The following is a 16,609-nucleotide window of genomic DNA, read 5'->3' on the forward strand; positions in this document are numbered from 1 at the left end:
CTCCCTATTCCAGCCAAGTTCAAGATGCCCACTTGCAAGTACACGGGTAGTGAAGACCCATTAACTCATGTGGAGAACTTCAAAATCCAAATGGACCTTCAAGGAATCAGGGATGACCTTAGGTGTCGAATTTTCCCTGCAACCCTCACGGACACGGCGCAACAATGGTTTACTAAACTACCCCCAGGAAGAATTACTTCTTGGGATGAGTTTGAGGGGTTATTTTACACCCAATTCTCTTCAGCCCGACAGATACCAGCAGAGTTGGGTGACTTAGTCGCCATCAGCGAAGCTTAGATGAGCCACTAAAAGACTACATTCAACGTTTTATGCAAGAGGCAACCAAAGTAAAAAATCTAAGCGATGATGGCAAGCGGGCCGCCATCATGGGAGGCATCCTTGTGGGAAGTCGGCTATGGAAAGATACAAGGCGGAAACCAACCCATACTATGAGAGACTTTCTTGACAGAGCAGATGAGTTTATTAAATTGGAAGAAGCCGAGCGAAACGCTCAAAACTTCAACCACACTAAGAATAAAAAAAACGGAACAAGCTCAAATAGTCAAAGCTCTCAAGGGGGTAACGCTAGGAATGGCTCCAACAATGGTAAGAGAGGGAATAACAGTAATGGCGGTAACAACAATGATAACAAAAGACTAAAGAATACCCCCGAGCCAGCCAGGCGAGATCCAATTCCAAGGTTCACCACCTATAGCCTGCTCCTGGACACAAGAGAAAATATCTACAATGCAACTCACTCAGTGGTACCGTACCGCAAACCTTATCCCATGAGAAAGGACATTAGCAAACGCGACATGAACAAGTTTTGTCGATTCCACAATGACTACGGTCATGACACCGATGAGTGCAATAATCTGAAGGAGGAAATAGAGTTTCTCATAAGACAAAACAACCCCAACTTGAAAAGATATGTACGACGGGACAATGACCGGCCCCAACGACAACAACAACAACAAGCAGTTGGAGATGACCAACAATTGTTACCTCCCCCCGTTGCGGGCCGTTTGGACATTATATCTGGAGGACCTCACCTTGCGGGGAACTCCGGAAAGTCCCGAGAGAAGTACGCTCGGTCTCTGCGACATGAACTGGGTAACGATGTGTTGGCTGTCCAAGAGCGAGCTCCCAAGCAACCTCGTTATGAACATGAGTTAATCACGTTCTCTGAAGAGGACACCAAACACGTTCGATATCCACACAACGACCCCTTGGTAGTAGAGGTACAAATCGCCAATATGATTGTGGCAAGGACAATGATTGATAATGGGTCATCAGCCAATATCCTCTTCAAGTCCTCATTGGAAAGGATGGGTTTGGGAGCAAAGGATTTAGAGCCCTGCGAACATCTCATCTATGGATTCACAGGAAGTGGTATGGCACCGGCTGGACTTATTAAGTTACCATTGACAGTGGGAACAGCCCCCAAGAGTGTCACTATCATGGCCTTATTCGTGGTATTGGATACAATATCTCCCTACAACGCCTTAATCGGCCGCCCAACCCTGTATGACCTGAAAGCAGTCACTTCTATCTTTCACCTCCTCGTCAAGTTTCCTACCAAGGGTGGAATTGGCTACTTGAAGGGCAATCAAATAGTAGCACGAGAGTGTTACAACCTATCCATCGCAACCAAGGAGAAAGCAGCCAAATCCCTCAAAGCTACGGCGAGTAGTTCTCAACAATGAAGGCTCGCCCAAAACGGGGTCGAAGACATTGATCCCCGTTTTGGGGACATTGATACAGGGGTTGGTCCGATTGAAGAATTGGAAGAAATGCCATTAGACCCCAAACAACCATCCAAATTAATCAAGATCGGGAAAAACCTTCCTGAGGACATAAGATCCGCTTTGATCCAGTTTTTAAGGGAAAACCAAGATGTCTTCGCTTGGTCACACGAAGACATGGAGGGAATAAGCCCCACCGTGATAAGTCATGCTTTAAACATCGACGTCGAAAACTTCAAGCCAGTTCAACAAAAAAGAAGGCTACTCGACAAAGAAAGGGCCAAGGCATTGAAGGAAGAGGTGGAAAAACTATGGAACAACAACTTCATCAAAGAGGCCTACTACCCAGTCTGGGTATCGAACCCTGTACTAGTTCCAAAGCCAAATGGCACCTGGAGGGTGTGCATTGACTTTACAGACTTAAACAAAGCATGCCCAAAAGATTGTTTTCCTTTACCGAGAATCGATCAATTGGTAGACGCAACAGCCGGCCATGAAATTCTAACTTTCATGGATGCGTACTCAGGGTATAATCAGATAAGCATGCACCCACCTGACCAAGAACATACAAGTTTTCGAACGGACGTTGGCTTGTATTGCTACAAAGTGATGCCGTTTGGCTTGAAAAACGCTGGAGCCACCTATCAAAGGTTGGTCAACCGGATGTTTAAAGAGCAAATAGGAAGAAACATGGAGGTCTACGTTGATGACATGCTGGTCAAGTCTAAGAAAGCCCAAGGGCACATCGAAGATTTAAAAGAATGCTTTGAGATCCTAAGACAATACCGAATGAAGCTCAATCCTCTTAAGTGTTCTTTCGGAGTAAGCTCGGGAAAGTTCCTTGGATTCATAGTGAACTCTAGGGGCATCAAGGCGAATCCAGAAAAGATAAAGGCATTGATCGACATGAAGTCCCCAACTAAAGTTAAAGACGTCCAAAGCTTAACAGGCCGAATCGCCGCCTTGAGTAGATTCATCTCCAAATCAACCGACAAATGTGTCCCTTTCTTCAACATCCTAAGGGGTAACAAAAAATTTGAATGGACTGAGGAATGCGAAAATGCCTTTCGAGCTTTAAAGCAACAATTATCCCAGCCTCCGGTTCTTTCAAAACCCCTAGATGGTGAAGGGTTAAGCTTATACCTAGCGGTAACAGAACATGCAGTTAGTGCAGTCTTGGTAAGGGAGGAAGATAGAGCACAACACCCAGTCTACTATGTGAGCAAAAGGCTGATTGGGGCAGAGTGTAGATACCCCGTCATAGAAAAGCTTGCTTACTGCCTTATCTTAGCATCCAGGAAGCTTCGACCCTACTTTCAGGCTCATCCCATTGTGGTACACACTGACCAACCCTTACGCCAGGTGCTACAAAAACCCGATACGTCGGGGCGCCTCCTTAAATGGGCAATAGAGTTAGGGTAATATGACATAACGTATCAGCCAAGATTGGCTATTAAAGGGCAGGCCCTGGCTGACTTTGTAGCCGAGTGTACCGGAAGGCGAGAGGGCGACCAACCAACAATAACCAGTGACGTCCAAAAGCCTGACCTGGGCGATTCACCTGAACCACACGTCCATAACTCCGAGAAAAATGAAAACCAAGACTACCCCGATGAAACCTGGAAGCTACAAGTTGATGGTTCTTCTACCGACCAGTCATCAGGAGCGGGGATCACCCTAACAACACCGGAGGGACAACGAATTCACACGGCCATTCGCTTTGGTTTCCCTGCCTCAAACAATGAAGCCGAGTATGAAGCATTAATTGCCGGTCTGAAACTAGCGAAAGAGGTGAAGGCCAGACACTTAGACATTTACAGCGACTCCCAGCTGGTTGTAAATCAAGTTTTGGGAGAGTACATGGCTAGAGGAGAAAAAATGATGGCCTACCTTAGCAAAATACAAGACTTGCTTGCCCAACTGGAAGGGTACACCATTCAACAAATACCACGAGAAGAGAATGCTACCGCTGATGCCTTGGCAAGGTTGGCAACAAGTGAGAAGATAGATAAAGCCAGCCTTGTGCCAATAGAATACTTACCTGAGCCAAGCATCCGCACTAAAGAAGAAGTACTCCTACTCGATACGACTCAATCGTGGATGACCCCCATAGCCGCTTACTTAGAACAAGGGACACTGCCCACCAACAAAAACGAGGCAAAGAAAACGAGAAGGAAGGCCACCCGGTACCTAATCATTGATGGTGTCATGTATCGGCGAGGGTACTCGATGCCCCTGCTACGATGTGTACATCAAGACCAAGCCCAACGACTAATGGAAGAAGTCCATGAAGGTTTTTGCGGTAATCACGCTGGGGGGCAAAGCTTATCCAAGAAGGTACTGAGGCAAGGATTCTTCTGGCCAACCATGATAGAAGACTCCATGGAGTATGTTCGAAGGTGTGAAAAATGTCAAAAGTTTGCAAAAATACCAAGGGCTCCACCCAACGAGCTAACGCAAATGCAGAGTCCATGGCCCTTCGCTATTTGGGGTATAGACTTGATCGGTCAGTTGCCTAAGGGCAAAGGAGGAGTGCAATATGCGGTAGTAGCAGTCGATTACTTCACAAAGTGGACAGAAGCCGAACCCCTAGCAACTATAACATCCAAGAAGGTGCTTGACTCTGTGGTCAAGAACATTATATGTAGGTTTGGATTACCCCATAAATTGGTATCTGACAACGGTACCCAGTTTGACAGTGTCCTGTTCACAAATTTCTGCATTAAGCATGGCATAGTAAAGAGCTTCTCGGCGGTCTCGCACCCCCAGTCAAACGGGCAGGTAGAGGCGGTGAATAAGATCTTAAAAGACACCTTGAAAAAAAGACTTGAAGAAGCGAAAGGAAGCTGGCCAGAGCAATTACCCGAAGTTTTGTGGTCATATAGGACAACAGAAAGAACAGCTACTGGTGATACCCCCTTTGCCCTTGCTTATGGGTATGATGCGATGATACCGGTCGAGCTAGACCCACCCTCCCACCGACGAGTGACATACAACCAAGTCAGTAATCACCAGATGATGAATGAATCGTTGGACCTATTGGAAAATCGTAGGGAAGCCTCACAAATACGGTTAGCAGCATACCAACAAAAAGTAGCCAGATACTTTAATTCAAAAGTTAAGGAAAGAAGCTTCAAGGTAGGAGATCTAGTACTACGCAGAGTCTTGGCCAACACTAAAGACCCAACAGCAGGAGTATTGGGGCCAAATTGGGAAGGTCCATACGAGGTTACAGAAGTTGTACCACCCCTTCGACTCACAAAGGGACGTAAGGGGGGGACCCCCCGGCTTCGGGGTGTAAGGGCCCCCCCCCCTTCGACTCACAAAGGGGCGTAACGGGGGACCCCCCGGCTTCGGGGTGTAAGGCCCCCCCCCCCCCCCTTCGACTCACAAAGGGGCGTAAGGGGGGACACCCCGGCTTCGGGGTGTAAGGAGGGGACCCCCCTCTTCGACTCACAAAGGGGCGTAAGGGGAACACCCCCCGGCTTCGGGGTGTAAGGCCCCCCCCCCCCCTTCGACTCACAAAGGGGTGAACTATAACCTCTAAATATTTGAAGCAAACACATCCAAGGAAGCCCCTACCTCGGCAATGGCATCTAGTCTCGGGATGTCACCCCGACATTTTAGGAAGCCAAATCAATTAGTCGCCCCTACCTCCAAGAAGGGTGGCACGGGGTACCCCCCAACCCCCCCAAAGGGGTATCTTGGGGGGGCGGCCAAGCAAAAAAAAAAAAAAAAGGGTCCAAGATCAATGTCCACCACAAACACATTTTTATCAATTTGATGAAAATCAAAGATGAAAAAATGGAGGGAAATTGAAACTTTTCATGTTCATAGTGTTCTTCAATATTCAAGAACACCACCAACCTAAAAGTTTCAAATTTCCTTATTTTTTTCATCAAATTGAACCAAATCAAAGCCAAAAACACATTGCCCATCACCTATACTACAAAACCCAAGCCTCAAACAATCACATTATATCAAGAAATCCAAGAATCCCAATCAAGCATGTCAAATTCGGCCATAGCAAGAAAACCAAGAAAAAGTTTCAAAAATTCCACCAAAAACATGATTTCAATGAGAAAAATGACTATGGAGGAGTTAGAAACTTACCCATAGTGAAGAAATGTTCCACCAAGTGTCCAAGAATCACTTCAAAGCTTCAAAATCTCCTCCAATGGTGAGAAGATGCCCAACCCCAAAAATGAAGAGCAAAAAATGAAAAAGATGGTTTTTTTGAAATGTGAAGGTTTGTCATCTTTTTCTCTTACATAGGGAATTTTATTTTTGCAAAAAGAAGGCCTTTTAACCGAAAATTGCTATTATAACCCTCCACTACCATTGAGGGCTAATGAGCAATTTTTATATTTTTGTTAGTCATTTCTTTGTAAATGGTTATATTTCTTTGAAATTTATTTATTCTCTTGTAATTTATTTTTCTTGGGAAATTATTATTGGGCTATATTGTAAAATGTGAAAAGTGGTGAGTGGGAATTATTTATTTGATTTTTTTTTTCCTAAAAAAAAAAGGAAAAAAAAAATATTTTAGTATAGGCATAGTATTTTTGGTGCCGCTGTGCCAAGCCGTCAACAACAGAAGTAAGACCCGAACAACAAAGAAAGTTTCTACCGTATGGTCATACCGCTAGAAACTTGGGCGGCAAATGTTTACCCAAATTTTGACGACGATGACGTGTCAAGAATAATACCACGTGGCACAAAAATACTGGGACTAAATTAATGAAGAAGGAGCCAAGTCATGACTGTTGAGATGCCCCCTTAATATGGGTATTTGTTCTTCTCCCCCCAAAAGAAAACTTGGGTTTAAGGGGGGGACCCCCCCTAACTTGGGTTTAAGGGGGGGGACCCCCCCCCCCCCCCCCAACTTGGGCTTAAGGGGGGGGACCCCCCCAACTTGGGTTTGGGGGGAGGGGGGCCCTAACAGATTTAAGGGGGGACCCCCTCCCCCCCCCCCCCCCCCCCCCCCCAACTTTGGTTTAAGGGGGGGACCCCCCCTCTCTCTCTCAGGTTGGATCATGGGGGAGTCACCTAACTATGATAGTGGTCATCCCCCCTCAGCGAGAGTCTCGAGGGTGTTACCCCCAAGTATGGACTTAATCCTCAAAGGTTGTTGACGACCATGTCACACCCATAAGGGACCCTTGTCATCAGTGACTCCTTCAAATGTTAAAATCGCGCGAAAGGCTCAAGGACAGTTGTCAACCCACGAAAATAGCGGGATATTTTCCTAAATATCAGACTCCAACCGCCTCCGAAAATCAAGGAGACGGTTGAGATGGCTCTGCGTTGGTCGCGTCTCCTGAAGCGAGAAGCACCGACCCCCCTCCCCTATATAAGGGGTCACCCATGACCTGGGAGGGGGATCCGCAATCTGAAACACTTAGAAAATTAAAGATTTCTCATTCTTTGCAATCAAGAGCCTGTTCTTGACTATTGCAACTCAGATCAATAAAACTCTAGGGGATTAGGCTATTACCGACTTCCGGGGCCGAACCTCTTTAAATTTCGGTGTCTTTTATTTACATTTATTACAAATTCCGGCGTTATTAATTGCATTTATTATTGTGATTTTGGTTTAAATCTCATTTATTACGACTCCGCGTCGGTTGGTTTCCCTGCCTCAAACAATGAAGCCGAGTATGAAGCATTAATTGCCGGTCTGAAACTAGCGAAAGAGGTGAAGGCCAGACACTTAGACATTTACAGCGACTCCCAGCTGGTTGTAAATCAAGTTTTGGGAGAGTACATGGCTAGAGGAGAAAAAATGATGGCCTACCTTAGCAAAATACAAGACTTGCTTGCCCAACTGGAAGGGTACACCATTCAACAAATACCACGAGAAGAGAATGCTACCGCTGATGCCTTGGCAAGGTTGGGAACAAGTGAAAAGATAGATAAAGCCAGCCTTGTGCCAATCGTGGATGACTTTGTAGCCGAGTGTACCAGAACGCGAGAGGGCGACCAACCAACAATAACCAGTGACGTCCAAAAGCCTGACCTGAGCGATTCACCTGAACCACACGTCCATAACTCCGAGAAAAATGAAAACCAAGACTACCCCGGTGAAACCTGGAAGCTACAAGTTGATGGTTCTTCTACCGACCAGTCATCAGGAGCGGGGATCACCCTAACAACACCGGAGGGACAACGAATTCACACGGCCATTCGCTTTGGTTTCCCTGCCTCAAACAATGAAGCCGAGTATGAAGCATTAATTGCCGGTCTGAAACTAGCAAAAGAGCTGAAGGCCAGACACTTAGACATTTACAGCGACTCCCAGCTGGTTGTAAATCAAGTTTTGGGAGAGTACATGGCTAGAGGAGAAAAAATGATGGCCTACCTTAGCAAAATACAAGACTTGCTTGCCCAACTGGAAGGGTACACCATTCAACAAATACCACGAGAAGAGAATGCTACCGCTGATGCCTTGGCAAGGTTGGCAACAAGTGAGAAGATAGATAAAGCCAGCCTTGTGCCAATAGAATACTTACTTGAGCCAAGCATCCGCACTAAAGAAGAAGTACTCCTACTCGATACGACTCAATCGTGGATGACCCCCATAGCCGCTTACTTAGAACAAGGGACACTGCCCACCAACAAAAACGAGGCAAAGAAAACGAGAAGGAAGGCCACCCGGTACCTAATCATTGATGGTGTCATGTATCGGCGAGGGTACTCGATGCCCCTGCTACGATGTGTACATCAAGACCAAGCCCAACGACTAATGGAAGAAGTCCATGAAGGTTTTTGCGGTAATCACGCTGGGGGGCAAAGCTTATCCAAGAAGGTACTGAGGCAAGGATTCTTCTGGCCAACCATGATAGAAGACTCCATGGAGTATGTTCGAAGGTGTGAAAAATGTCAAAAGTTTGCAAAAATACCAAGGGCTCCACCCAACGAGCTAACGCAAATGCAGAGTCCATGGCCCTTCGCTATTTGGGGTATAGACTTGATCGGTCAGTTGCCTAAGGGCAAAGGAGGAGTGCAATATGCGGTAGTAGCAGTCGATTACTTCACAAAGTGGACAGAAGCCGAACCCCTAGCAACTATAACATCCAAGAAGGTGCTTGACTTTGTGGTCAAGAACATTATATGTAGGTTTGGATTACCCCATAAATTGGTATCTGACAACGGTACCCAGTTTGACAGTGTCCTGTTCACAAATTTCTGCATTAAGCATGGCATAGTAAAGAGCTTCTCGGCGGTCTCGCACCCCCAGTCAAACGGGCAGGTAGAGGCGGTGAATAAGACCTTAAAAGACACTTTGAAGAAAAGACTCGAAGAAGCGAAAGGAAGGCGCCAGAGCAATTACCCGAAGTTTTGTGGTCATATAGGACGACAGAAAGAACAGCTACTGGCGATACCCCCTTTGCCCTTGCTTATGGGTATGATGCGATGATACCGGTCGAGCTAGACCCACCCTCCCACCGACGAGTGACATACAACCAAGTCAGTAATCACCAGATGATGAATGAATCGTTGGACCTATTGGAAAATCGTAGGGAAGCCTCACAAATACGGTTAGCAGCATACCAACAAAAAGTAGCCAGATACTTTAATTCCAAAGTTAAGGAAAGAAGCTTCAAGGTAGGAGATCTAGTACTACGCAGAGTCTTGGCCAACACTAAAGACCCAACAGCAGGAGTATTGGGGCCAAATTGGGAAGGTCCATACGAGGTTACAGAAGTTGTACCCCCCGGCACGTATAGGCTCGGCCGGTATGACTCTAACATGAACCTTATACCAGTACCCCGATATTGGAACGGCCAACACCTCCGCAAATATTATCAATAACAATTGCTTTTCAGCAACAATTCATGCTAAGGGTGTGCCCGTAAGCAACTTAGAATCTTTATTAGTATTTAGTCTTTTCTTTTAGATTTGCTTTAGTTTTAATCACATACTACTACGTAGTGATGTAATAAGGCGTTGTCGCCAATTTCATTTATCAATAAAATTGCAAGTTATTTTCATATAATGACGCAGCTTGTATGATTGTTATTGAATCAAATTGCAAGCCTCACAATGGTCATAGATATATGGGTAATAGTGAGCAACCAAGACTTAAAGGTAACACCCCGGTCATAAGATAAGTGACCAAGAGGTAAACCTACATAGTCACTTGGGGGGCAACCACACCCATATATGGACTAGTAAGCAAAAATGCACCCTCGCTTAAGTAGATATTAAAATCTTTAGAGTGTCGGTGCAATACTCAATGTTTTGAGCAACTTGTGTGTGGTGAATGGTTGACTATAAATATATACCCACGCTATGTGGCTCACGCTAAACAAAAGTCAACATTTAAAACCATATATAAAGATAAAGGCCCCGATGGCCAAGTAAAAAGATTAAAGACATAAATGTCTCAAAAGTAAAGTTACGGGATTAAAGACTGCCCGGACAGTCATGAATCTCTGAAGAGTACTAACTGGCAGTCCTTGCCATTCACAGTCAACTCCTCCACATATTGGAGTTGGGTCTCGGTGAGACTGCTAGAAGGGTCCACAAAGGGGGTCTGCTTGGTTTTGCAGCAGGAAGTGCGAACTTCCTTAATCACTTTAGGGGCGAATTCACTGATTTTGAGAGTTGCTGGTTGGGAACTCTTGGTTGTTTCTTTCTCTTTGGCGGCTTTATAAAGGGTATTCTTGGCTTCCTCTTCCACCCATTTCTCAAACTCTTTGACTATCTCCTCCATGGCTCCATCGGCAGAGTCAATCTCAACATCGTCAGATACCCTCCGTTTAGTAATGACCTCCGCCATATGGGAACTTTCAGAAGAGCTAACCCGACTCTTCTTTTTAGTGCGAGCCATAGCGTTCAACATAGTAGGTAGTTCTGAGGTGGTTATAGCAGTCTCGGCCAAGGGAAACCCCCCTGACAGGCCGATGGGCACCCCTACTGGAATATTGACCTCACCAAAGGGAAGAGTGTATGTCCACTCTAGGGGCAGATAAGATCGTATCCCTTTTTCAAGCTCCCAAATATGCCTGTTGTATGCTTCACCACCTATTCTCTCTCGGTAGAGGTGGTCGGGCGTCTCTGACACACTACTAAGCCCCTCGTCCCCAGACGAGTTGTGTGGGGGCGACGCTGGACAATCTTCAAACAAAAGTTGAAGAAGGTCCTCGTCTACTCGGTGTTCACCCCCCCAATAGTCGCTATAACGCATCTGCAAAAAGGAAAAGGCGAGGAGGTGAATACACCGAGTAATGCTAGTAAGCTATCCATGATGGATTCACCTACTAGTACAAAAATAAAAGGAGAAGAGAAGATATGCACAATAAAAATTTACAGCGAGATAATCATCTAAGCAACTAAATGAAAGGAGCAATAATGGTCATTACAACGCTTAGTATTCTTACTAAGTGTAAAAAGTAAAAATAACGATTAGCTCCAAATCGCAAAAATACACCACGGTCGTCCCAAGGCATCACCCCCTATAAATGGTCTCGGGGTATATTACCCCAACCCCCGCCTATAGCAGGGTGTCATCCCGGCCTTCAGGGGGTAATTAAGGGGTAACACCCCGGCTTCGGGGTGTAAGGAGGGGACCCCCCTCTTCGACTCACAAAGGGGCGTAAGGGGAACACCCCCCGGCTTCGGGGTGTAAGGCCCCCCCCCCCCTTCGACTCACAAAGGGGTGAACTATAACCTCTAAATATTTGAAGCAAACACATCCAAGGAAGCCCCTACCTCGGCAATGGCATCTAGTCTCGGGATGTCACCCCGACATTTTAGGAAGCCAAATCAATTAGTCGCCCCTACCTCCAAGAAGGGTGGCACGGGGTACCCCCCAACCCCCCCAAAGGGGTATCTTGGGGGGGCGGCCAAGCAAAAAAAAAAAAAAAAGGGTCCAAGATCAATGTCCACCACAAACACATTTTTATCAATTTGATGAAAATCAAAGATGAAAAAATGGAGGGAAATTGAAACTTTTCATGTTCATAGTGTTCTTCAATATTCAAGAACACCACCAACCTAAAAGTTTCAAATTTCCTTATTTTTTTCATCAAATTGAACCAAATCAAAGCCAAAAACACATTGCCCATCACCTATACTACAAAACCCAAGCCTCAAACAATCACATTATATCAAGAAATCCAAGAATCCCAATCAAGCATGTCAAATTCGGCCATAGCAAGAAAACCAAGAAAAAGTTTCAAAAATTCCACCAAAAACATGATTTCAATGAGAAAAATGACTATGGAGGAGTTAGAAACTTACCCATAGTGAAGAAATGTTCCACCAAGTGTCCAAGAATCACTTCAAAGCTTCAAAATCTCCTCCAATGGTGAGAAGATGCCCAACCCCAAAAATGAAGAGCAAAAAATGAAAAAGATGGTTTTTTTGAAATGTGAAGGTTTGTCATCTTTTTCTCTTACATAGGGAATTTTATTTTTGCAAAAAGAGGGCCTTTTAACCCAAAATTGCTATTATAACCCTCCACTACCATTGAGGGCTAATGAGCAATTTTTATATTTTTGTTAGTCATTTCTTTGTAAATGGTTATATTTCTTTGAAATTTATTTATTCTCTTGTAATTTATTTTTCTTGGGAAATTATTATTGGGCTATATTGTAAAATGTGAAAAGTGGTGAGTGGGAATTATTTATTTGATTTTTTTTTTCCTAAAAAAAAAAAAGGAAAAAAAAAATATTTTAGTATAGGCATAGTATTTTTGGTGCCGCTGTGCCAAGCCGTCAACAACAGAAGTAAGACCCGAACAACAAAGAAAGTTTCTACCGTATGGTCATGCCGCTAGAAACTTGGGGGGCAAATGTTTACCCAAATTTTGACGACGATGACGTGTCAAGAATAATACCACGTGGCACAAAAATACTGGGACTAAATTAATGAAGAAGGAGCCAAGTCATGACTGTTGAGATGGCCCCTTAATATGGGTATTTGTTCTTCTCCCCCCAAAAGAAAACTTGGGTTTAAGGGGGGGACCCCCCCAACTTGGGTTTAAGGGGGGGACCCCCCCAACTTGGGTTTAAGGGGGGGGGGGGCCCAACTTAGATTTAAGGGGGGGGACCTCCCCCCCAACTTGGGTTTAAGGGGGGGGACCCCCCCTCTCTCTCTCAGGTTGGATCATGGGGGAGTCACCTAACTATGATAGTGGTCATCCCCCCTCAGCGAGAGTCTCGAGGGTGTTACCCCCAAGTATGAGCTTAATCCTCAAAGGTGGTTGACGACCATGTCACACCCATAAGGGACCCTTGTCATCAGTGACTCCTTCAAATGTTAAAATCCCGCGAAAGGCTCAAGGACAGTTGTCAACCCACGAAAATAGCAGGATATTTTCCTAAATTTCAGACTCCAACCGCCTCCAAAAATCAAGGAGACGGTTGAGATGGCTCCGCGTTGGTCGCGTCTCCTGAAGCGAGAAGCACCGACCCCCCTCCCCTATATAAGGGGTCACCCATGACCTGGGAGGGGGATCCGCAATCTGAAACACTTAGAAAATTAAAGATTTCTCATTCTTTGCAATCAAGAGCCTGTTCTTGACTATTGCAACTCAGATTAATAAAACTCAAGGGGAGTAGGCTATTACCGACATCCGGGGCCGAACCTCTTTAAATTTCGGTGTCTTTTATTTACATTTATTACGAATTCCGGCGTTATTAATTGCATTTATTATTGTGATTTTGGTTTAAATCTCATTTATTACGACTCCGCGTCGGTTGGCTAAAAATCCAGTCAACAGTAGTATTATGTGTGAAAGAGCTTTGTTGATAAAAGGTTTACGGCGAAGAGTAGGGACTGGCCATACAATTCAAGCATTCCAAGATCCATGGTTACCCCAAGCTACAACTTTTATTCCTTCAACGTTAACGAATACACATACTAATATGTGTGTGAATGATTTTATTCTTGATAATAGGGAGGGATATAAAAAACCAATGGTTGAAGCTTTCTTCAATGCGCCTGATCAGGAGTGTATTTTTTCAATACCAATAAGTAAGATAAATAAGAATGATAGTTGGTTTTGGCATTACACAAGAGATGGAGTTTATTCAGTCAAAAGTGGATACAATTTGGCCATAAGTGAGATTACTGCTGATCCCAGGCCCTCTAGTGCTGTCTTTTCTGAATGGTGGAAGAAATATTGGAAGTTACATTTACCCGCTAAAGTGCTACATTTTGCTTGGAAAGGATTTCATGAAGCTTTACCCACTTTGGCAGGTCTGTATAAAAGGAATGTTAGTTCTTGTTCAAATTGCCCTTTATGTGGCTACTCAGATGACACAAATGGACATGCAATTTTTTGGTGTGAGGGAATACGAAAGGTGTGGCAATCCTTGGATTTCGATATTTTACAAAATGTAATATTCAATGTGTCATTCCAAATGGTAATTTTAAAGGCATATGAGCTACTATCTAAATCAGAGTTCGAGCTATTCCTATTCACATCCTGGTCTATTTGGAAGGAACGAAACAATGTCACTCATGGTGGGACTTCAAAACCATTATCCCAAATTGTTTCCAACATTAAGAGGTTATTTGAGGAACATATAAAGGCATGGAACCAGAGAAGTTTTACTAATTGTTCTCCGTGCAATTCAGCAAGTAATTGGAGCAACCCTCCATATGGGCAGCTTAAATTAAATGTGGATGCGACTATTGATGAAAGCTCAAGAACCATTGGGATTGGAGCCATACTAAGGAATTCAAATGAAGATATTGTAGCATGCTTCTCAAAGCCTATGTTTGGTAAGAATTCTTAAGACATATTTTTTAATTGAATTCTTCACTATGAGTCTTATATTATAAATTCATTATGAGCTCTTCATTATAAGTTCTTTTTTCGACAATGATTAGTGAAATGATATAACTTTGGCCTCTCTTTCCTTCAATGTCACCCTCTTGGCCTGATAATCATTTATTAGAAGCCTCAGCTCAATACATGAGGTTCTAAAAGCTTAAACAACTATCCCCATTGATAGGGAAATAGTATTTTGTGTTAGATCATTTTCCTAAATTGTTTTCTCAGAAAATCTTATAGCTTTTATCAAATCATTTAGCAAATCTACAATAATAAAGGCTGCAACTTCATTGATGTTTCTCAAAATGCTTACACAAAACTTGAACATTTCTGGTAGCAAGCAACATCATCTCTGCTGCTTCACCATACTTACTGCCCAACCAGTTTTTAAATCACTTTAAAAAAATATATCTCAATTTTTTTCAACGTTAGGAGGAATACTAAGCTCCAATAAATTGTCTTTCACCTTGAATTGAAGTTCTTTTGTAGCAGCTATACAAACAGATAATAAAGTCTTCAAATCATATTCTAATAAAGCAACTTCAGTATCTTGTTCTTGTTTATACATCTCCAAATCTCTTAATTTCTGTTTTAAAGACTCAATGTGTTTAATTACAACTATGATTTCATCACTTATTTGTTATTACCCATTCAATAAAGACTATAATGACATAATTCCAGGAAAACATATATTTTTATATGAAGTTTTCACATACTTATAGTTGTCCTCTTAACCATTCTGTTTGATATTTCAATTGATTTTCTTTTAATCAATATAATCAGTTCTATTACTTGTTAAACACTACACTTACACATGACAATATACATAAACTATATTTTAATATCAATATTTCTAATATAGGAAATTAACACACGTGTGTATATATATTTTTTATAACTAGACGGCAACTACGTGCAAGGTACGTTGTATCTTCTTTTTGATTTTTTTTTTATTTGAGTGTTCTTCTTATTCTTAATCAGCATAAATTTATAGCATCAAACAATTTGTTAACAATTTATTATAAACACTTTCAATATACAGTAGAACCTCTATCCAAGAATACACTTGGGACCAAATAAATTATATTCTAATTGAGAGGTTATAACTCAATAGAGTTAAACTAGAAAAAGAAAATTAAAAAACTAAAAAATATCAATGTAATAATAATAACAATAAATAATCATTAATACTATATTATATTAAAATTATTTTAGAGTAAATATAATGTTCATACATGTATTATAATTTGAAATAAAATTATTAATTTCACATAAATAAATTTACAAAATATAAATTTACTATATGTATATATTTTATTAAAATGTAATTATTCTTATATACAGGTATAATTTGTTAATACGTGACTTAGAAAATGTATAACTAATTATAATTTAGAGGTTATTCTTATTTATAACTGGCCCAAATTGGGACTTGATTTTTTTATAACAAATTAGAGGTTATTCTTGAATAGAGTATTCTTAAATAGAGGTTCTACTGTATTTGGTATTTTCTTGAGAAATAAATTATAAAAGTTGGTAGTGTTGTCATTTATTTGAATATATATTCATACACTAAATGGTTGCATTTTAATTGTGAATGTATTAAGTTTTAAGTAAAGAAATAAGATATTTAATTAGCTTTGTAAATTGTGGTATTTTTCAAATTTATCACTTTTGTTATGCATCCATAACAAAAATGTTATTATTAAAAACTTACAAAATTGCAATCTTTATTCCAGCCCAATAATACAAGAATACTGCATTTGTTTATTCCTGTTTGGTACACAGTATTCTTGTCGAACCTATGTTTGGTATGCTTTTTAAATTTTTTTGAAAGGGTTTTCAGTTTACCTTAGTTATCCTTACCTTTACACAAGGGAAATTTACATGGTATACTAACTTTTATTATTTTTTTATAAAAATACTATCAGGTGATATTTTTTACTTTTTTACTGTGTTTTTTTATAAGTTTCATACTGCAGTATATGTGTTAAGTTTTTACTAGTGTTCTACTGGTGTTTTACTGGTATTCTATTGTTGTTTTGAGCTGTTCTGCTTTGTGTTTTACTGGTAT

At 42.2% G+C, this 16,609-nt stretch overlaps 4 protein-coding genes across 4 annotated transcripts; 3 read left to right on the top strand and 1 right to left on the bottom strand.

Annotated features, from left to right (window-relative positions):
• The first annotated feature begins 386 nt into the window (after positions 1-386).
• On the top strand, positions 387-1,706 carry LOC133037482 (uncharacterized). Its single transcript, XM_061114880.1, has one exon. It carries the CDS (start codon positions 387-389, stop codon positions 1,704-1,706), a length of 1,320 nt encoding a protein of 439 aa, XP_060970863.1.
• Positions 1,707-7,512: 5,806 nt separating this feature from the next.
• Positions 7,513-9,165, top strand: LOC115703840 (uncharacterized). Its single transcript, XM_061114964.1, has one exon. It carries the CDS (start codon positions 7,513-7,515, stop codon positions 9,163-9,165), a length of 1,653 nt encoding a protein of 550 aa, XP_060970947.1.
• A 171-nt stretch (positions 9,166-9,336) lies between these two features.
• On the bottom strand, positions 9,337-12,238 carry LOC133031015 (uncharacterized). The gene is made up of 2 exons (XM_061104205.1): positions 11,994-12,238; positions 9,337-10,938 (listed from the first exon to the last, which is right to left on the bottom strand). Exon 2 carries the CDS (start codon positions 10,936-10,938, stop codon positions 10,174-10,176), a length of 765 nt encoding a protein of 254 aa, XP_060960188.1. The 5' UTR covers positions 11,994-12,238; the 3' UTR covers positions 9,337-10,173.
• Positions 12,239-13,621: 1,383 nt separating this feature from the next.
• On the top strand, positions 13,622-14,497 carry LOC115703841 (uncharacterized). Its single transcript, XM_030631072.2, has one exon. It carries the CDS (start codon positions 13,622-13,624, stop codon positions 14,495-14,497), a length of 876 nt encoding a protein of 291 aa, XP_030486932.2.
• The last annotated feature ends 2,112 nt before the right edge of the window (positions 14,498-16,609 follow it).

The sequence above is a fragment of the Cannabis sativa genome, chromosome 1 (assembly GCF_029168945.1).
Source record: "Cannabis sativa cultivar Pink pepper isolate KNU-18-1 chromosome 1, ASM2916894v1, whole genome shotgun sequence".
NCBI lineage: Eukaryota > Viridiplantae > Streptophyta > Magnoliopsida > Rosales > Cannabaceae > Cannabis > Cannabis sativa.